The following is a 22,135-nucleotide window of genomic DNA, read 5'->3' as shown; positions in this document are numbered from 1 at the left end:
AATAGGGCTCATTCAAAGAACTCAAAGAATCACTGCAAAGTTGTAAAGGTGAGCAGAATTTTGCTAACCGAGATCAAGTTTCCTACGTTGTAGTTTTATTTTTAAATATAAAATCCCAATTCAACTGTTTTTCATCATGTACTACAAAATTTAGCTTCTGATTTTTAAGTACATGCAAAATGTTTAGATGACTGGTTAATAAAAGGGAATGTATATATCTTAAATATTTTACTTTAGCTTAAAGCATAAATAACAAGGCTTTGTTTTATATGGTTTGGGTTTTTTTAAACCAGTATTTGGCTGTAGGGCCCTTGGTCTTTTGTGTATGGGTCCACAATTTAAGACTGCCATGTATCCTTCTCACATATCTTATTGTCTACAATTTCCACTTTTAGTTTCTTTAAAACAAAATGAGGACTCATAAGATACAACAAACTAAGTTCTTATAGATTTGTATGTTTTTTATCCAGTCTTTTACAATCATCATTCCCGCAATTAATTTGACAGAGACTTTTTTCAGTGTCTCACCCTCATTCTTTCAAAGCATTTTAGTTTTCATTGGAACATCTTTCTTTTTGCCCTCACATATTCATGCTTTATTAATTTAATAATCAATTTAATAGTATTTAAGTTTCATAAGGACAGTTATACTAGGTGTAATCAGGATTGGGAACAAGTATGATGGATTCTCTTGAGGCCCATAACTCACTCGGTGGGAGCAGAAGTGTGCAGGTGCCATGGGCATTCATCCCTCTGCATGTTGTACATCACACTGGGATGACAAGTACCTGTTACTATATAAGCCAGCTAAGTAGAGGCTGGTTAAGAAACTTTCTACTATAATGTCACCTACAGTATCTTTGTAGGGGGGCCAATTATCCCATTAATGACAAGATTTCCTGACTTAGAATATCCAGAAACACCTGGGAAGATTGGTGTCTGGAAAGAGCACAGAGAAACTAAGTTCTAGCCTCAACTTTCGGTCAAGTATTCCATAATATGTATTTATAAGCCTGACAGAACACCAGCTGCTGCTCAATTCTGAAGATTACATTCTTACTCTTTATGTTTACCTAAGACTTAGATGGGGGGGATATGAAATTCTATCAGAATCAGCCCAATAAATACCCACTAATAAAAATAATTGTACATGGGAATGTTTTATTTTTTTAATTTTGTAGTGATGAAAACAACAAACAACATCCCCAGAGATGAAGAAAACTCCATGCATGTGCATAGTAGGTGCTTAATAAATATATGATGATGCACAGGCTGAAATATTTCACCAGTGCATATTAAAGCTGTTCATGCGAATGTCAGTGATATTTATACACAATGAGGAAGTGCACTGATAGTAACTGGATCCTCTAAATGAATGGGGTATATAGCAACTAAAGTGTGACTTCAGCTATTCCCAGAATCACTATGTGGAAGCAGTGATCTGTAAAACCCTGGCATAAAGGTTACCCAAGTTGTCATAGCATAAATGAAATCATTGCAACGTTTGTATCAGAGAGGATGGAAATAAAGTGTGGAAATAGTAAATGGAGTTTCAGTGTACAAGCAACCTTTGAAGATACACAAGTCTCTTTTATGTCATTAACGAAATCAAATTAAGGCAATTCGACACATGCCTTTGTGAAGTAATATAAAGCAGAATCTAGTAACACCAAAACTGAGCTAGAATCTTACCCATGCTTAAGACAGAAACTATGGTGGCAATCCCATGGGTTAAATTCTCCTCAAAGATTGTATTAACACAGGGCAGAGGAAGAACACCCTTCAGTCAACCATGTCCTTTGATTATTTTTCTCTCTTAAAAAAAATCAGTTTTTTCAGTATATAGATGCATAATGACAACCCAAATATTTACATAAAAGATTCAGGGGAAAATGACTCAAAGCACCAAAAACTAGGTGAAAGACCAGCACTTAGATTTCTCCATGGTGGTGTGTGGTGGATGGAGGTCAGAGAGCCCTGGCTAATTGGTAGTGTTGCATTTGAAACCCTTCTCACTTGGCCCCAGTTTTCATCACTGTGTAAACGTTTTGCTGGAATCCCTTCTACTTTGCTACTCCGGCCAAACTCAAACGTGGAAGAATTTTGAACAAGAGCTAAAGGCATTCACGTTTCTCATTTACAGGTGCCTGTGTGTGTGTGTGTGTGTGTGTGTGTGTGAACTTTAATGATTTTTTAAAAATTCAAACAGAAAAGAGGAAAGTATTACTTTCAATTTAGGATTTGGTGGGTGTGGCAATCCGGGAAGACCTGGGAAATAACTACTGTTTGGTTTGGGTGATACACTTGGCTACCATTAAAAGAGCGTATAATTATAGCCTAAATGTTGAGTTCAGATTTTAACAGATTTATCTAAACTTTCAAAATTTGTACCGTTGGATGTAACTATCGAAAACTATCTTATGGCAGATGTTGTAGGAGTATTCAAAACATTAACATGAAATCAGGACCTTTTAAAAAAAACCCTCGGATATCACCGTCCTCCTCAATTAACATGTACACCCGGGAAGGGGGCTTTCATTTCATCTATTTCCAATAAGTCAAAGGAATTATTTTGCAGACATTTCAGACTTTCGTCTGAATATATGAAGACTGACAAGATAGCGCTCTCCTTTCTGTTCATGAGAGACCCTCCCCCTCCTCCCCCGTATCTTAATGTTTCACAAAATAAATCTAGGGACGCTGCTGCCGGGTTGTGGGAGATTTCCCATCACAGACAAACCGGCTCGACGAAAAGAAAGGAGGGGAGAAATCAACGAGACACAGGAGCTCTACTCGCCTGAAGAGAGGTCGAAAATCATTAACTTGCAAATGGTGTTTTTTCCAAAGCACCTTATCGCCCGGACGCCCCCAGGGACTGGAAGGGCTCGGCTCGCCACGTGAGAGAAGTCGGGCACTGCGGGGGTGGGGGCGGAGGGAACCCGGACCGCCGGCGGACCCTGCGGGGACGAGGGACGTGCCGCTAGAGGCGTCGGATTCGGGGAGGGCCAGGACCTGGAGGATGACACACCGAGCACTTCCTGGCACACCGTTGGTTCCTTCCCCGAACCTGCGCTATGTGGTCCTGTATACCGCTGCCTTTTCCAAAGAGTGGAGGGGAAAATAAACATGTACAGGGACCCCGCCCATTCAGGTGTCTCTCTCTCTCTCTAGCCGGGGGCGGGGTAAGGGGGTGAGAAGCGAGTCCCACATCTTGGCACTTGAGGTGAACAAGATATCCCAGGATACTCTCTCAAGTTTTATTTGTAGTACGAGTTGGGGGGGACGTGACCAAAAGAGGAGAAAAACTTTTTTTAAAAGAACTTCATTTTTTTTGATACGTGGTGGCCTGTCCGTTGAACGTTGAGTTTCTTTCGCTTTGCAGCAGGCGACCGCCCTGGGAGCCACCTGCGCGTCCGGGACGAAGAGGGGGTGGGGTTGATCCGAGCCCAGGTTCGCCGACGCCCACCGCAAAGGGCTGTGCGAATGACATACTGTAAACACTCTCCCCTGCGTCCCCTTCAACGCACCACACACCTAAGTCCGGACTGCAACTCCTGTTGGGCGAGCCCGGCCGAGCCGACCGAGATTACAGCGGAGAGGACGCGGCGCGCAGCAGCCGCCGAGGCTCCTCCTCTCGCCGGTGCAACCCGGGACTACCTGGCGGCGTGGCGCGGGAAGTGCGCAAAGCCCGGGGTGCCCCCGTGGCGGCCACGTCCGAGCCCACCTCGCCGGCCTGCGCGCAAAGTCCAGCGCACAGCCCATTCCTTCCACCTGCGACCGGGGTCCCACACTACCTCCCGGCCGAACGCGGTGCACCGCCCGTCGGTCCAGGCCAGGCGCGCCGGGCGGGCCGTGCTCACGCAGTTGGCGCAGGCGGGCCTACGCTAGCGGCGCAGCGCCCGCCCGCCCGCCGGTCTGCCCGCCCCCTGCACTCTCCCCGCCCCCTCCCTCCCTCGCAGGGGCCCAGCTAATGTAGCCCGCGAGAGAAAATGGCGGCGGCGGCGGGGAATCGCGCCTCGTCGTCGGGATTCCCGGGCGCCGGGGCGGCGAGCCCCGAGGCGGGCGGCGGCGGAAGATCCCCTAAGGCGAGCAGCGCGCCTGTAGCAGCCGCGGGGCTACTGCGGGAGGCGGGCAGCGGGGGCCGCGAGCGGACGGACTGGCGGCGGCGGCAGCTGCGCAAAGTGCGGAGTGTAGAGCTGGACCAGCTGCCGGAGCCGCCGCTCTTCCTCGCCGCCTCGCCGCCGTCCTCCTCCACTTCCCCGTCTCCGGAGCCCGCGGACGCGGCGGCGGGCGGGAGCGGTTTCCAGCCTGTGGCGGTGCTACCGCCCCACGGAGCTGCGATTCGCGGCGGCGCCCACCCTGCCGAGTCAGCGGCCGCATCGGACAGCGGCGCCCCGAGCCCCGCGGGTGCCGAGCCCGGAGAGAAGCGGACGCCGGCCACCGAGCCGCCTCCTGCAGCGGCCCCCGCCGGGTGAGCAGCGCGGCCAGGGGCGCGGCGGGGCTTTGGGGGTCGGGCGGACAAGGGCAATGAATGAATCCTGGGCAATGCGCACGGCGTCCCGGGGCTCCGCGCAACGAGGCTGCGCGCCGCTCTCCGGGACCAGAGTCCTCCGGCAACCCCCTTTGACCCTTCCGACGTCGGACGGCGCCCCGGACCTGGCCTAGGGGACGGAATGGGGTCTCCGGGCGGGGACGTGCCGAAGAGTTTGTTATTGTTTGCAGACATGTGACAGGCGTGCGAGCCGCGCCGCTGGGACCGGTTGAGCTAAGGTGTGGGGGCCCGGGCTGGCTTTGTGGGGCTCTCGGAATCGGGGCTCTTACAGGAGCCCCGGCGCGGGACCCTGGCAGGGTCCTCCCGGCCGGGCTGGGGGGTGGGCAGTAGCACGGCGGCGGCGCCCCCAGACGATAGTCCGGGGTGGACGCCGGGGTTGCGGGCCGAGCCTGCAGGCGGGCGGTCGTCAAAAAAGGGGCGGGGTGGGTAGGGGGTGGCGGCGGAGGGCGGAGGAGAAAGCGGCGAGGTCCCGGTGGCCGTGACAGGCGTAGCTGCTTTGCAGGTACCGGGGTCCGGGGCGGGACGAAAGCGGCGCGGCCTGAGAGGCCTCCGGGTGGACGACTCGGTAACGCCTGTCAAAGCGGTGCGGGCGGATGGGCTGCAGATTCTGGGGCTTGCAATCTTTTCAGACGTGGGGGGTTTCTAATTGCGTCCCCCAAGGACTCCGAGTGTTCTGGGGAATGCGAACTGCACCACTAAGACTTGAGTGACTTCTGTTTGGAGTTTGAATTTGGCCTTTGAAGTTTGCATTTGGCGGAGTGGTGTAAGAGCCAGGACCGGATGTGTCAGCCATTCAGTTTCAAAGTGGTGGTGACTGCTCCCCGCAGCCTCTCCGGCGTGGTTGCTGACCGCGGCGCGGGTGCGGTGCTTCCTGCTCTGCAGCTGCGCGGGCCGCCCGCCGACTGCGGAATTCCAGGGGCCACAGTGCGGTGGGCTTCGGCTCAGATAGTCCTGTGATGCCTGTGCAGAATGGTATGTGTAAGGTAACTCAGATCAACGGTTCTTGGTCTGACCCTTTTTTGGCAACTGAAACTTTTAATGTTAAAATAAACTCTTTTAAGTGTGACAGTGGTAATCCTTGTGTTAAAAAATCTAACTAGTGTATGCCAAACACAGTCTTGATGCGTATTTTGAGTTGCTGAAAATGTTTTTGTGATGGTCACCCGTTGACTTGTAGAGTTCCTGGCCTTTATTCTGAGTATTTTAAAGACTGTCTCCTGTTTGTTCCCTTTTGAGACGAATTGGACAGTACAAATGGTTGGTTTTGGTTAATTTTCTAAAGTGATTCGGCACTTTTTTTGAACTTGATTGTTTGTTTAAAACCACAGTTTATTACTTGGAAGTTGTCCTCTCCCCCGCCTCCCGCAAAAAAAAGAAAACCCTGAAAAATACAGTCAGCACTGTGCCATGGCAATACTGAGAGGAAAGGAGATTTGTGACTGATAGTTATGTGTGTGCACTTGTACATGTAACTTAGTCTTACAAGAGTTGTGTTTCTCTACATTTTCCTGCTTCTGTGCAGATTGGATTAAAACTTCACTAGAATAATTATTACTAGAAGTGAGCTCCAGGTAAAAGTATTAAACCGCAAATTTGAGAAATTTACCTATTCTCATGAAAACACCTGTTTGGATACAGTAAATTATCAAGTGTCAGCGTTCTAGTCATTTTAATGAGCTATGAATGTAGAAGAGCAACCACTATTAAAATACTGTATACAAGTTGTATAGTGTTGTCTCCACACAGAATAAGAGGAATAAAGTGGAGGCAGATAGAATTCGGGGACTGAATAATCCATGCTTAATTTTTGCATTTTATAACCTAGGTGTTTTTTACTCCTCTTTGTTTAAGCGGTGGATTGTAATTGCACAGTATGTGAAATAAGGAGCTAATCATCATAATCATTTTTTTAATGAATTTCACTAGCCACAGTGCTAGTTTGTTCACCCCAAATGTCATACCTAAAGGCTTTATTTATAGTAAAATGTTGATTTCACATTTTTTGAGATAACAGTGGTGTTCCCCCCAATTTGCTTGTCAATAAGGTTGAAATTCATTTTAATCTGTTAGTATAAGCACTTTTATTATAAGCAGTGCAATAAATTTTCAGTTGAACTCTACGTTTTACTTTTTTTGGCAATAGCTATATTCATACTTATGGAGGAAAATCAAATAGATTTTGAACTACTTTTATATTTTAGTAGTGGTATGGGTCTGGAGACCTCTTCTGTCTAAAGGCCTACTGTGTTTTTTAAGAGAATTCTGTGATTTCTTTATTTCAGATTTTCCTTTAGTTTTTAATCTTTGGATATAGAAATTGAACGTGTAGAAAATATATTTGTGAAGTATAAATTATATAAATAATACTCATTAAAAATAGATTTTAAGTCTGTCCCTCTTTTTCAGGGTAATAACTGAAATCAGTGAAAGCTTTGTGCCTGTAAGTGGCGCCCAAGGGTTTGATTTTTTTCCTTATATTACAGAATTAGGGGCTTTTTCTTCCTATTTACTGTCTTTGAAGAAAAATTACAGTGTTACTCTCCATTGAACAGGCTATTGTGAGTTTGGTAGATATAATTACCCCAACCTATTTTTGTAACTTAAAAAAAACCTAACTATCAATTTGCTGGCCCCACAAAAGAACAAGATATGCTATACTTGTTAATGTTAGTTTTTGTTTAAAACTAAAGCTATTTCATAGGCTGCTTTTACATCCTCATATAGCCCTCACTTTTCACTCCCTTTTAGAAGCTGTTAGGTTGAAAATATAATTTAGTGATTTAAAAAAAATTTTTTTTACTAGAGGAGGTATAGGCACATTATTACCTAAAAATTAATTTAAAAAATTAAGTTGGTGATTTTATAAAACGATAGAGGTAGTTACATAAGTTAGTCTTACACAAATTTGTAACTTTTGTAGTTATGAATTGTCTCTAAGTTCTTTCTATTTTAAATTAGGTAAGAGAATTAATGCATTCTTCAAAGATTAACCTTTGTTAAATATAATTCTGAAAGAGAAATATCAGAGCTAGAATTGTTACCAACTTTTGTTTTCTTTTCATATCTGATTTTGGCAAGGGTGACTGGTTAACCAACATTCCTTAATATATGATTTCCAATACACTATAATAACTCCATTTTGTTAGATACAAAAAGCAGGAAGTAGCCCTGTTCATTGATATTTTCACATCTTCTGTAGCACCAAGCATCTGATGCATTTTTTAGAAATGGTCACTGACTTGTCAACTTGAAAATTTCAAAATATGAAAAGAAAGGAGTGTTCTTTGCTTTCACCAAGAGCAAAAGAACCAGCTACAGCTTGCCTAGGCCGTCTGTGATCAGTCCTTGACACTGGCTGGGAGCATTCCACAAGAAGAAATGATGGGGTGGCAAGGCAGTTAATGGGGAATGGATTCCCCTGAGGAAAAATACGGAGCCTTCAGAACATTTTGTAACCCATTGTCTTAGGTTAAAAGGTATTTATGAAGAAGGCAATAGAAAAATGTGGCATGGAAAAGTAATAGTCTCCAGAGGCTCTTAAGAGCTGCAGCATATTGCACCTCTAACCTTGGGATGCTTTGCTTATAGCAGATATACCAAGTATGTATATTCCTTAGACATGGTTGTTTTCATCAGTCCTGGTCGACCTCTTTTGTATCCTAAGTCAAAAGTTAGAGCTACTTAAAATTGGAAATGGGTAGAGATTAATGTGAGGAAATGTGCACTATTAGGAGTAAACCCAAGTTGTCTTTAAGAAATAACTTAAGAATATTTTTAAACATGAAAGAAATAATCAGGAACAAGTAACGCAAATGGCTCATTGTAAAGCAGTGGGATTGATCAAGTGCGTTTCTTATTACAAGAAGATAAGGATTTTAGCTGTAACTAAAACATGCTTATTGAGCATATAGATACGTTTAGATACTTTCATATAGTCACCTCCTTGCTTTCCATGTATCAGGCAAGTTACGTATTTTTTCTCATTTCATCATGACTGCAGCCCTCCAAGACATTGTAATTTCTGTTTTTGAGAGGTGGAAACTCTCTGCGCTGCTGAAGCGTCATTATCATACAACTAGAAGACAGAGCTGGGATTCAAACCCAAGTTGGTCTGACTCCGCACACCATTTGTTTCCACTACTCTATGCTACCTCCATTTCTTTTTCAAGTTAATCATCAAACTAATTGACTTTTATGGAGGAAGTTGTGCTGCAGGAGTCATAACAGACTGATAGGTCTCTACCCAGTGCCATTGCTAATACGTTTATCTCCTGATATGTACGTATGTTATAATGCGTAGCTTTCGGTAACCTGGCCTCAGACATGTAATACAAGTAAACTGTACTTACTAGATCACCTCATCATGTTAGGCAAGGAGAATAAGTGACTTGTGATGAGTGTTTCTTAGATTTCTTGATTTGTGCTGTACGAAATCATAACTGGAAGAAAATAAAGAAGCTGGAATTAACATCACTCATCTTAATCATCACACATGGAGAGAAACTGTTCCAATATAGTTGGACCCTGCCCCTTTGTTATTGTTTAGATTTCATTCACCCAACATTTATGAACCTCTACAGGGTGATATGGGGTCTGGATGGTAGAGAAAAAGATGGTCAATGCACAGCTTCTGTTTCTGTTGGTAGGTTGTGGTAGGAACATGTTTTACAATCCCAGGTTAAGTGCTGTAAGAGAAATGGGAATACAGAGGGGCTCCCAGATGAAAAATTAGTGCTCTGACTCTCATCCCGTGTTCCACACTGTATTCCTGCGGTGAAGACTGTGGTACCTCTAACTTTCTGAGGAATTAATTGTCCTTCATGGTTCGTAGTTAAGGCTGATGGCTTTGTTCTACTTTCTACTTGTCATTTGTTCTGCTGGTGTTTGCTCTTTTCTTTTGGTCTCTTTCCCGTGTCTTAGGACAGATATATGCTGTAGTTTTTCCATTTTCACAGTAATGGAAAAAGAAATCCAGATAAAGATTAGTTTCAAACTGTTTCTGCTTATATTCTTAACAGGAATATATATGAAACTGCAAGTTCAGAGGTGATTTTTTTTTTTCTTTCTTGAAAGAGGAAATTAAAATGGGGTTATGGGGAGAAAGAACCGCAGTATCTGCCAGTGCTAGTTTTAAAATTCAGTCTTTTTTATTATAGAAACAACAACTCTGCTAGTTAAGAAAACAATGTAGGGAAATGTGAAATACGCTTCAGGGCATAAGATATCCAAGGAGACAGCCTTGACTCCCTTTACTCTGTGGCATACGTATCAGTTGGTTTTGGTATCTTTGGGATGGAAGACAGTTCTCTGTTGCTAGTGATGAAGTCCTTGAATACCAGTCTGATTCCAGTTTTTTAATAGATTGAGACGTAGAGTATCAAGAATTGTTAAGTTTTTAAGACCCACTAAGCATATTTTTCTGAAAGTACTGTCTGTCACCTGGGAATGACTAATGAGACCATCAGACGTCTTGAAGACTGGAGGAAGTCCCTAGAACTTACGCAGTGCTGTAGTTAGTGCAGTAGCTGACTGTCCCATGGAAGCATCATGATGAGAGTGTAGGTGTGGGGAGGAGAGGGGAGATACTGGGCAGCGGGTGAAGGCTTTGCTCTTGACTATAAATAGACGTGAGCATTACCTGTCTTTATTGCCCAAATAGTCATTTAACTGATATATTATCAAATAATCTTCAAGGTGGTTTTACAACATTCTGAGTAATATCTATCAGTTTTTAACAGACAAGGAATTCTGTCTTACCATTGCCCATCACCCAGAGTAGTGTCTGGAACTTTTGAATATTAGGTGCCCATGAATGTTAGGATGAATTAATTTTCCCAAAGTGGTTATCTTAAAATTAGTGTGTCAGAAGATTACAATAACTTACTGTAATGGGGTTTTAATCGTGGTTTGGCTTAAGGCAAGTTTTGATGGCAAGAATTGTTTCTTAGGAGTTTTTTAAAAAGATTTTTATTAAAATATAGCTAGCATGCAATATTATATTAGTTTCAGGGGTACACCATAAGTTATTCAACATTTAAGTACCTAAAGAAGTGATCGCCATGATAAGCCCAGCAACCATCTGACACCGTACCGCCTATCACAATACTGACTGTATTCCCTATGCCGTGCGTTACATCCCCATGACTTACTTGTTGTATACCTGGTAATTTGAACCTCTTCTTCCCCTTCAACTTTCTCTCCCTCTTCTTAATTTTTCAATTACAGTTGACATTCAGTATTTATGTTAATTTCAGGTGTACTGCATAGTGGTTAGAAATTTATATAATTTAGGAAGTGATCCCATGACTAGTACCCACCTGGCGCTATGCATAGTTTTTACCATATTATTGACTGTATTCCCTGTGCTTCACTTTACATCCCCATGATTATTTTGTAACTACCAATTTGTGCTTCTTAATCCCTTCGCCTTTTTCACCCTGCTGCCCAGCCCTCCCTTGTGAGTTTATTACATACATTGATACTTAGTAGCTTGATATTTAGTAAAAGTAATTGGTATTTAGCAAGTAGGAGTTGATAATATTGACCAATTTCATATAAAGTAAATCTTATAATACTTAGTTTAACAACTAAGTGTAGTTACAAAGTAATTGGAGCCATACTTAACCTGTCAAATACTGAGAGAATTGAGTTTCTGATATTTGAACGTGTGTAGTTATTTGGGCTGATGGCTAAGCCCTCCTGATTTTCTCAACCCTGACAATTCTTCCGTGATGGTCCATCATCATCCTCTTGAACGTCAGTATTAGAAGATCCTCAGGGTGGTCCTAGGGCTTCTATCATTCTGTCTCCTCCATCCCCACCCTGGTCTCATTAATGCCTTTAGATCAATTATTGGCCATTTGCACATGATTGCAGTTTATTTTTCCAGCCGTGCCCTCTCCTAAACTCCAGATCTACACCTCACTGTCTATGTGGCACATCCAGTACGCAGATATCTAAAACCAAATTCAGGATTTCCCTTATATCTTGTCCTACTAATTTGTTCCTTGCTCATAAAAGGGCAGAACGAGAACCTAGGAGTTACGTTGAGAACTTCTATTCAGTCCATCATCACAGGCTGGCGATTTGACCTGTTGTCACTCCCTCGTGCAGGCTTCTGAGAGCTCTCATTTGGACTAAGGTGGTGGTAGCCTCCCAATTTGCTCCCCATGTCCTACTTCCTCCCTTCCAATCTGTCCTCCAATTATGTGATCATTTAAAAATGTAAATCTGGTTATCACAGTTTTCCTCTAGAGAAGTAAACGAAGTTAAATTTTAAAACTTTCAAATGATCCATTTGGATAAAGACCAGAGAATCCTTAACATGCCCTATCGAGTCCCTGCCTGGTCTGCCCCTACCTGCCTCTCCAGGCCCATCTCAGATCACTCGCCCTTGTTCTCTGCAGGAAGGCCTTGCATTTCCTCACACTCCGCGCAGCACCTCCTGCCATAGGGCCTGTGCACGTGCAGCAGCTCCCTCTGCCGGGAACTTCCCCAGTCCCGCGGTCCCGCATCAAACTCCTCATCGTTCACCTCTTAGCTCACTGCTGCTTCCCTGCTGTCAGGGTTGTGATTCGACGTTTGTTCTCATGCCACTCTCAGAAGACTGGAAGACCTGAGTGGGCAGAGCCTGTGGCGTGGTATGGACCCCGGACCTAGCAAAATGCCCAGAGTAGACATTCAGTAAATGTCCGTTGTAGCAGTGGATGAGGGTAATAATGACACAGCAAGTTCAATTTTGTGGGTCATCTGTTCTTTCCCTTGGTCACATGCAGGCTACGTCCTAGCAGAGAGGAGGTTAACCAGCAGAAGCTGGTGTTCCAAAATTGGTGCAGCAGTTCGTGTTCCAGCAGTTGGTGTTCCCAAATTGCTGCTTTGCGATAGAATCATTGGAAGGTATCTGCATTATTAGACATGCCAAGTGCCTGCAGTGAAGAAGGACAGCTTAATGTGGTATAGCGGAAATAGCTCTACCGCAGGGTGATGTGCTGTAGGTAAGAGGAGTTTGCTTGCTGTCTGTGTGCAGTTCTTTTTCACTTACCGGGGAGAGAGAGAGAGAATAAGTATATGCCGGAGGTGGCAAAAAATGTATACATATGACTTCTGTTCATCATTTGTTAGTGGTACATATTAAGTATTACAACTTTAATACAGTTTTTTCCTTTCTTAAAATGTGCATACATTTTTTGGCACTCTCTGTATATATGAACAAGTATATGCATAAAGCTGTTATGCATTAATACAATGATTCCTTTTTCCAAGTTCTCAGAATGTTATCTAAACGTAATACTTTTAGGATTCTTGTCCTAATAACCGTACTTGATCCAAAATTTATTAATTTGTTACTGATGATATTCAACTTGGGCTAAGTAGTAGTTCACATTTGCATTAAAGAAAAGATTTGCGAGGCAAGTGCTGCATGAGATTTCAGGAGCCAGGAAGCCACATAACAGAAAACGTTTTAAGTTTAACTGGTGGTAACTGAACCCTGCGCCTCCCTTATCTAGAACATGCTTTAGCACTAAGAAGTAAGGGGAAAAGGCTCTGAGCCGCCAAAGGGCCTGTAACAAAATCTGTGCTTTGAAGTTTTTTATTTTACGCTTAGAAGAGTTCCAAGGGCACTCACTCAGCATTCGCTGACACTTATTTAAGATATTATTCTTGCAGTCTTACCCATTTGGTGTACCTGATGTGCAGCACTTAAAAGCAGCCAATGAGAAGGACTTGCAGAGAGAGCAAGAGACAGGTTCCCTGACAGCCAGAGGAGAGAGAGGTAGAGAGGAGAGGGCATTAAACATTGCAGCGGGGGGCCACCTGGCATTGGAACATTTAGTTCTACATACCTGGATAGCCTCTGAGATTATACATTTAGTAAATCACAACACTTTCCAACATTACCTTTTGGGCATCAGTTTCCTTATTTGTAAAATGAATGTGATCAAATTTATATGTAATTTTTTTTTAATGTTGACTGTGGCTTATTATTACAAGGTTGTGTTTCTATCTCCTCAGTGAATTAAAGTTAGAAAGCTTGCAGTATATTAAGGAAGATTTCCATCCAAGATAGCTGTAGAAAGTATTTTGATCCTTAAAGTGGTAAATGTCTAAATTACCTGAAAGAGGTAGTCCTGAAGCCTTGATGATATTGAATAAAAAAAGTGCTCTTTAGAATTACATAAAATTGGGCGCTGCTCATTAAAAATGTCTTGTGGATTGTTTATGTGGGAAAGTTTTTGTTTTGTTTTTTAATTGTTTGCCTGAGTCATTTTGTACTCTGCAATTTCTTTAAAATAATTAGTCACTACCACCATTATATACTGACTTTTCTCCTAGTTAGACTGTGAGGAGTCAGGCAGTGAACTCCAGCTTTGTAACGCTGCCCAAGTTATTTAATTACTTAAAGGTTTTTGGTTTAATAAGATGGCTACTTACAAACATGTTCTTAATGTCTACATACTCTTAAGATGATAAATGTTTTGAAACAGACATTTCACATTTCTTTTTTTTCTCCTTCAAAATCATTAATTGTCTATATCTGTTACTTATTTTCTGGATTTCTATTGGTATTCTTAAATTCTTCTTGATTAATCAAATTAATTTTACTGAACCTTAGATTTTTAAAAAGATATGACACATTAATATAGATATTAATATTCCTGGAAAAGTTTTAGTGTCTTAATCTAAATTTATTTTGACTTTTGAGAATATGTTTCAATTATTCTGGTACATTGGCACCTCCATGCTGTTATACAAAGTGTTTATGGTGTTTCTGGGATTCATAATTTATAGAATTAAACTTCATTAACAAAATGATTTGATAACTCTTTTGAAAGCAACAGAACAATTTTAAACATTTGTGTCTTTATCACTTAAAAAGGATTGTACTATGTAGACTGCTATACAATCTGCTTTTTTCTTAACAGTATTTTTGTTAGTTATCTTAATGATAAATATAGTGCTGTCTGTTTAATAACTGCATAGTGTTCCATCATATGGGTATGGAAGTCTCATTAATCAGTTCCCTATTTTTAGACATTTATATCGTTTGCTTTTTGGTTGCTATGTTAAGCTTCAGGATATATATATATATATATATATATACACACACACACACACACACACACATATATATATTTCCATATATTTGTTCATTTAATTCTGTAAAATAAGTATTCAGAAGTGGATTGCTGAATCAAAGGCCATACATATTTAAAAACTTGGTCATAGAGCCAAATTGCACATTTCCCTCACAGTTTGTGAGAGTCCCCGTTGCCCCACATTCTTGCCAACATTGGATATCATCAGTCCTTAATTTTTGCCAGTCTGGTAGATGAAAGATGATTTCGTGTATGCATTTCTTAGCTTTTTAGCATCATTGTACAACTTGTCTGTAGACAGTGTCAGACTTTTGTGAATTTCCTTTCACACATGGAAGAGAATTGTTCATTTTTCCTATTGATTTGTATGCGTCCTTTGTATATTAGAATATTAGGTCTGACATTTGTTGTAATTGTTTTCCTCCACTTTGGTATTATGACTCACGAATTTCAATCATGGTATTTTTCTTTCATTATTTCTGTGTTTAGGTCTTATAGAATGGCCTAGAAAGGCAGTGCTGTGGAGTGTGGTTAAGAGTACAGAGGCCTGACATCTAGTCAGTGTCACCACTCTCTAGTAGTGTACCTTCTTCGCACTTAAGTTTCCTCAACTGTAAAATGAAGATACTACTTCAGAGTTGCGAGGACAGAAAGTGTTTGTATAGTTCTTAAAACAACTCTTGCTGAATGGTAAGCACTATATAAGTAATAACTATTATCATTTCCAACAGCAAAATTATAAAAAACCTCAGTGTTTTCTAACAGTATTTGTGTAGGTTTTAAAACAATACTTTAATCCATCTGCAGTTTCAGGGGCAACATAGGGCTCTGACTTTATTTTTTTCCAAGTGACTGGCTTGGTGTCCCTGCACTGCTTATTGATTAAAAGTATCTCCTTCATCACATACTAATTTTTCAAGTATTTGGAAGTTTCCAAATACATTTCTTTCTGATCTTTCTTTTGTACCAGGGCCTAAGTTCCTAAATAACCACATTTCAAGTTTTGTACAAAGATGAAAAGAAAGTCACTGATGAGAGAGAACAGGATATGTGAGACTATTGCTGTGTCTTTGCTGACTTGTTCTTACGGATATTTCGGTGCCTAAAATGTCTTGGCTTCAGTGACATAAACGTGCATCCACCTGCCTCTGGAATAGTTTCTCCAGGATGTTCAGCTCTGCCAGCTCCTGCAGCCGCCAGTGTCCGAGCTGAAGCCCTAGTCCTCATCGTCCTCTCAGATCTGGTGGTTGGGTGCCCATCCGTCACCTGACACCGGCTCCCAAATTGCTGTGCTCTTACTCCTCTGGCTTTCTCACCCTCAGGCGTCCAATCAGCCTCCAGTTCTATTGTTGCCACTTATCTGCTCGCCTTGGAATCCACCCCCACAGCTGCTAACCCAGGGTCAGGCTACTGTCACCTCCTCCAGTCTGTGCAAGGCCTCCTTGTAACCAGCCTCCAGCTTTCGGATATGTCCTTCTTGGTCTTGACGCTGCAGATAGAGGGAGGCTTCTGTAGTGCAGGTCTGATCCTGACACTTCTACCCAGGAAATGTTTTCTTCTTCTTCAGAATAAAGTCCACATTCCTTCCTGTAGTTCGGAATCCTCTGTTATGATCAGCTGTGCTCCCCTCTCAGCTCCTGCTTCCAGAACCCCCTGCTCCAGTCATTTGGTGCCATGTTCATGTTTTTGTTCCTCCAGCTTGCCCTTCTTTTTACTCAACGTACTAAATGCTGCCTCTATCTGGAGTACCCATTTTGTCTCTGCTGTGAAGTGTTTTTTAATATGGTTTTATTCCCGTTGTAATAAAGAATTATTAGTATTCTGTAAATATAAATGTGGCTATTTGCAGACATCAGTACTGTAGTCTGAATTCTGCTGAAATCTTTGGTTTAAAATTCTTCAGTGTGTCTGAGTTAGATTTGCCACTTTTCAACCTTTTCAGTTTTTCCTGTCATTGCATATGCAGTTACGTCTTACTGAACAAGTGTTTACAAAGAGTTTGGTGAAATATACATTATTGTAGAGTGAATCAGATTTTCCTATTGTATTAAAATTTCAGAGATGCATTCTCAGGAACATACTTTGGTGCCAAGCAATGTATTGCTGTCATCAAGAAGAATCCAAGACCATCTGAACTCAGAACAACCATGCTCAAGTACTTCAAGCACAGAGCTTACTTGTGACCTGGGCGCTTCCATCCCAGGTTTTGCATCAGCTGCCGGGCTCCCTAGGCAAGGTCCCAGGGAACCAGTGGGTCCTAGGAGAACAAGCACATCCAATGTGGGGTCATTGCGCATCACTTTTTGTCTGGTCCACGCCGGAGTAGTAAACACGCCAAGGTGAATGAATGCCTATTGTCAGTGCTGTCGTCTCTCCAGACACGGGCAGCAGCCATGCCTTCAGGAACACTCTCTGAGTGACTGCTGTGAGCCAGGCACCCAGGAGCTGGGGACCCAGCAGGGAGAAAGCCTGCGAAGGAATTTAACAAAGTAATAGTCTACCTGGTGACTGGTGGTGCTGGCTTCAGTCAGCTGGGGGGAGGGGCGTGCAGGGAGAGCTTCCTGGGAAATGGGAAGTCCCTGCCAAGTCCTGAAGAATGTGGAGGAGTTAGACAGGTGAAAGGGACTTGCCGGGAAGTTTCGTGGCCTGGGGGTGGGGGGGAAGAGGGGGAGGAGCCCCACCTCCCCCGCAAGGCTGGTGCTGATCTGAAAATTGCAAGTGCAGTTCAGGTAGTGCCCTCTGGGTAGAAAGCAGGGTGCAGATGGGGCTCAGAAACCTGGCTCTGGCTTTCTTTCTCCTTGTTGCTCCCTCTAGCCAATCCTTAGATCTCCGTGCTTAGGAGAAAATAAAAAGCCTTTGTAGTGTGACAGGTAACCACAGTGCACCAGGAAGTGGGTCAGGAGGCCCTAAGGAGTTAGTTACATCAGAGCTGGTGCAAGATGGTCTGGGAACTGTTGCTCGTGCACTTCTAACAGCTCCCCATAGTTTCAGCGGTTCACAGATTGGGAAATTTCTCCTGCAAAACGAACTCCATCTTCTCTGGTCCTGAGTGTGGTTTTAGAACTGCAATGTTTACATTTCGGAGACAGCACGGTGTCTTGGTAAGGAAGCTGGGCCCTAGGCGTTCGCCCTGTTAGCCACTGCTGTTGTTAGACTCCAGGGAAGGCACTTAACTTCTCTAAACCTCATATTTCTCATCTAGAAAATGGGGTGAGTGGTGGTGATTAAATGAAATAACGAAGCACGATTCTTGACCCAGAAAAGCACTCAGTAAACATTAACTATCACTGATCTTACTGCAAGTAGTTATGAAGGCTCATTCCTTAAACCCGTACAGATGATGAAATTGAGACTCACTGTTAATTTACTAGTTACCATTAGTTTAGCAGAGGCATCTTGTATGGATTATGCGTCATTTTGAGAGCAATTTATTTCCCCCCATTATTTTGAAATTATTTGCTCGAGTAAGAGAAAACTGCAACTTTCAAAACTGTGATGTGGGATAAAGCACGTATGTCATCAGGAGTACGTAGGTGAGGGTTCTCATCACTTCATGAGGACCCAGTGCCAGTCTCCTGGGTCTCGTTTTCTCATCTGTGCAAAGAAGAGGTTGGATTACATAATGTCTTGGGTCCCTTCAAGCTCTAGCACCTTTCCAAAAATTTAATTTGAAAATTATTTCTTGTGGCTAAATTTAGTTGTATTTATTGAAACAGCAGTTAAACCTTTTTTGAAGTTATAAACTCTTGGAATTTTAAACCTGGGTACCAATCACGAGGAGAAGTACAAATGAAAAGCAATGAAGGCTCAGAAAAGAGAGAAATCATTTTTTGTTAACTGACATTAAATGATGCAAAAATATTTTATTAAGAAACATAACTGCTGGGAGAATAGTATTTTGCAAAGTGGAGAAAATAAATTAGAGCAAAGTTGTTAGCATGGTTGTGTTTAGTAAATATGCTCAGAGAGCAGTTTTGAAAATAACTTTAAATCTAATTTTTGGTAACTTTACCATTAAAATCTATCTCCCCCCCCCCAACTTTAATTGTATAAGGAAGAGACATTCCCCAGAGATAACCTCTAATAATGCAATCCTTTGTCTTTTCCTATTTTTGTAAAGACCTTTTCATATGTATTATAGACTTTTTTATTTTGTATACAAATGTATACATAAAATACGTTGTTCAGTTTCCTAATTGTGAAACTTAAGATTTAATTATATTTGGTGGTTTCCTTTCACATAATTTGGAAAAGTTGGCAATTACTGGAAAGTATGAATTTCACTATGAATCTTTTTTTTCTTTTTAATCTAATAATGTGGGGCTTGAGTTCTAGAAAATTTTGACTTTCAAATAGATTTGGAATAAGACTTTAGCTTGTAAGCATGTGACTGCCGCAAGTTGAAGCATATTCACACGGAACTGAAGCTGCTCAGAATTCATGGCTGATCCCATGGACATGCAACAGGAGTTGCTGTTTGTCTTAGATTCCCAGTAGTGAAGAATGCTTGACCCTTCCGCTTCTGTCACAATCCATGCAGTTCCATAGTTCTGATTGTTGTGATCAGGTATTCAGATATTTGGGAGCACTCACTGCATGCTGACCAGTGTACGATTTCCAGACAAGGCTGTGATAAGAAATAGAACAAAGTCCTTTTGAGTCTTGATTGCTTTAGTGCACCATTCTTCCAGCCTATTGTGACGGGTTGTGATAACTGGCTATAGGTTTTGTCTGCAATAAATAAGGCAGCTAGACTATCATTTATACAATGCAAACGGAAATCATCCTGCAGTTTTATAAGTGGATAGTAGAACATTCCCTTCAGTACAAGAGGATTTGCTAGGAGAGTTGTGAATAGTGCCAAAGACATACAAGAACAAAGCCTTCCCTTTTTGGGCTTGGGCCCATAAAGGCAGTTTTGGCATCAAAGAGAAAAAGTTTATGCTCAAGAACTTCTTCCTTTCTCTTCTCTTTCTTACTTCCTGGGCCAAGTTTTGGTGATAAGATAAAAAACCATTAGTGTCTGAAGTCAGCATATCTGTAAATGCAGCAACTTGCTAAAGAAATGCGTTCAGAATTACATTGTGCAACGTAATGCTTTATTCTTCTTGAAATTTCTTCAAAATACTGAATGTCACAAATTTTAATTACTGAAAACAAATTAGAACTCTCTTATCTAAGTAGAACATATGGTTGGCCATACACTGAGCCTAGGTGAAATTGTTTTCTCTGCGTTTGTGTTTCTTACCACGCCCCCTCCATACATACACATGTGACCTCCCCCAACCCCAATACACACACAGGTCTTGCTCAAATGCTGTCTTTTGGCAAATTATTCTGAGACTTGCTGTTACAAGGTCTCCAGTAAACCACTTACACTGAAATCTGTGCTGTAGAAAGTTCCCATAGTGCCAGTGCACTCACACTTTTTTCTGTATTTCTTTATTAAAAATCAACCTCTACCAGAGAGTAAGGGGGGTGGGGGGTGGGAGATGAGGGTAAGGGGGATCAAATATATGGTGATGGAAGGAGAACTGACTGGGTGGTGAACACACAATGGGATTTATAGATGATGTAATACAGAATTGTACTCCTGAAATCTATGTAATTTTATTAACAATTGTCACCCCAATAAATTTAAAAAAAAAACAACCTCATTTTATAAATCATTTATTGAGCATTGATAGGGTTTGCATTTGTGATCAAATCTGCTTTACACTTTGGGTTACCTTTACCTCACTTGAATTCCCAGGCTAACCTTCTGTCCTCATACTATTCAGTTCCCTTTGCCCCAGTGTATCATTTCATGTGAGTATAGAGCACATGAGCTACATTTTATATTGGCCAAAGTCAGAGTTCTTAAATGTCACAAAAGTTAGCCCAAAGACATCAGTTATTGATTTTTTAGTTCATAATGTAGGATTACTTTTTTTTTAGTGTACTATGGGAGATTGTCTACATTAAAAACATTGATAATAGCACTTACGTTTTGTAAAAAGTTTCTGCTTAAGGTATATATTTAAATGTTGATGAATTCTTTCCCATTTACTTAGGGGGCCACATGTGTCAAATCTTTTTAAATACAATATTCTGTCTTCTTCCATAAACCATGAAAATGTCCTGGAAGTTTCATAAGTTCAGCTCTGTCTTCCACAGTTCTTTTACCCATGAAAATGGAATAATGTCTGGGTTTTTTTAGGACCATGTGTGTGAATTTGAGGTTCAGAGACCTGGCAGCCATCACTAACTCTCCTCTAAGACTATATATGTCACCTGTGATTGTCATGGGGAAATGGTGATGTCAGCGCTCTTACCGCGTGGCTTTCATTTTCTCCCTTGTAGCTCAGTAACTATGAGGGCGCCAAAAAATGTATACGCATTTTAAGAAAGGAAAAAAACTATTAAAATCGTAGTGCTCAATATATACCAATAACAAAAGATGAACACAAGGCATGTGTATACATTTTTTTGGCACCCCCAGTGTTTTGGAGTTTTTCCTTTAAGTCTGGGACGTGAAACACTGCTAGGTCTTACCTTGGACCCTGGGCCACAGAGGGATTGGTTACTGTGATGCAGCCAAAGCCTTGTAGACTCCCTGGCACAGATCATTTCAGGTACCACTTAGAACTCCTCCTCCTGAATGAGACGGCCTCAAAAGGCCATTGACCTGTGCTTGCCTGCTGGAGCCTAGAAGCAGCCAGTGGGACGTTTTCCAGACACCAGACTGGGAGGTGGAGAGCAGGAAGGGTTGGTGGTGGTGGTGGTAGCAGCTGTGGCGAGAATCAATCCCTGGAAACAGTGAACTGCACAAACTAATCAGGCTTCTTTAAAGGTAGGTAGACTTTGAGAAAGGAGGGTGGACCACGAAAGACCTAGGCTTACTTTTTTTTTTAACCCCTGATTTGTAACTTAATGTTTTCCTAATCATTTCATAATTCAAGTTTAATCAGGCTGACGACCAGGTGGGCCTTTAGACTGCTATTTAAAAAATTGGTAGCATGTGGTCATGCAGGAGACCCTGCACGCTGTGCTATGTGTCACTCGGGGCAGCCTGTGGGGTCTCAGCTCCCTCTCCCCACATAAGAACGCAGGACATGGTGAGGCCAAAAAGGAACACCCATGGAGCCATAGGTAGGGGAGTCATACCACTACAGTCTCACTGGAGGCTGGATTCACACGATGTGCGACCTGCTGTCCGCTTTTCTGCCAACCAAGCGACTCCCCATTTGCTAGCTGCAATCTGCCTCTCTGCAATCCGCAATCCACACTCTGCCGCTTGCTAGCTCAGCCACCATCTTCTTGCTAGCCCCCATTTGCTGCTAGCGTAGCCACAGCAGTTATATTAGTGGCCAATGGCTCACTGGTTACAGCTGACGGCCAACTAGCCACAGCTGATGGCCATCCAATCACAGTTGATGGCCATTTACTACCCGAGTGAGCACCTTTCCACGTGAGGCTGAGAGCCTGGAAACTGCACTCCTGGCTC

The 22,135-nt window shown here is 42.4% G+C and overlaps 1 protein-coding gene and 1 long non-coding RNA gene across 4 annotated transcripts in view; one reads left to right on the top strand and one right to left on the bottom strand.

Moving 5' to 3' along the window:
* Positions 1-3,968: 3,968 nt before the first annotated feature.
* Positions 3,969-22,135, top strand: part of MAP3K1 (mitogen-activated protein kinase kinase kinase 1) — an 81,702-nt gene continuing 63,535 nt past the window's right edge. Inside the window, exon 1 of one of the 3 annotated variants that reach the window (XM_019743245.2) lies at positions 3,969-4,471. In XM_019743245.2, the coding sequence (XP_019598804.2) occupies positions 3,990-4,471 (482 nt within the window). In that variant the 5' untranslated portion in view covers positions 3,969-3,989. Of the gene's footprint in view, positions 4,472-5,095; positions 5,525-12,520; positions 12,547-22,135 lie in introns of those variants that run through there. The other 2 variants (XM_019743253.2, XM_074328930.1) reach the window with 2 other exon arrangements.
* LOC141570705 (uncharacterized) overlaps positions 5,402-22,135 on the bottom strand; it is a 99,494-nt gene continuing 82,760 nt past the window's right edge. Inside the window, exons 3-4 of the long non-coding RNA XR_012495135.1 lie at positions 8,902-8,991; positions 5,402-5,512 (exon numbers count right to left, since the gene is read on the bottom strand). This is a non-coding gene — a long non-coding RNA (uncharacterized LOC141570705). The remainder of the gene's footprint in view (positions 5,513-8,901; positions 8,992-22,135) is intronic.

Source organism: Rhinolophus sinicus, linkage group LG03, assembly GCF_036562045.2.
Source record: "Rhinolophus sinicus isolate RSC01 linkage group LG03, ASM3656204v1, whole genome shotgun sequence".
Lineage (NCBI taxonomy): Eukaryota > Metazoa > Chordata > Mammalia > Chiroptera > Rhinolophidae > Rhinolophus > Rhinolophus sinicus.
The sequence above is the reverse complement of the archived record's forward strand: the minus strand, read 5'-3'. Positions and strand labels throughout refer to the sequence as shown.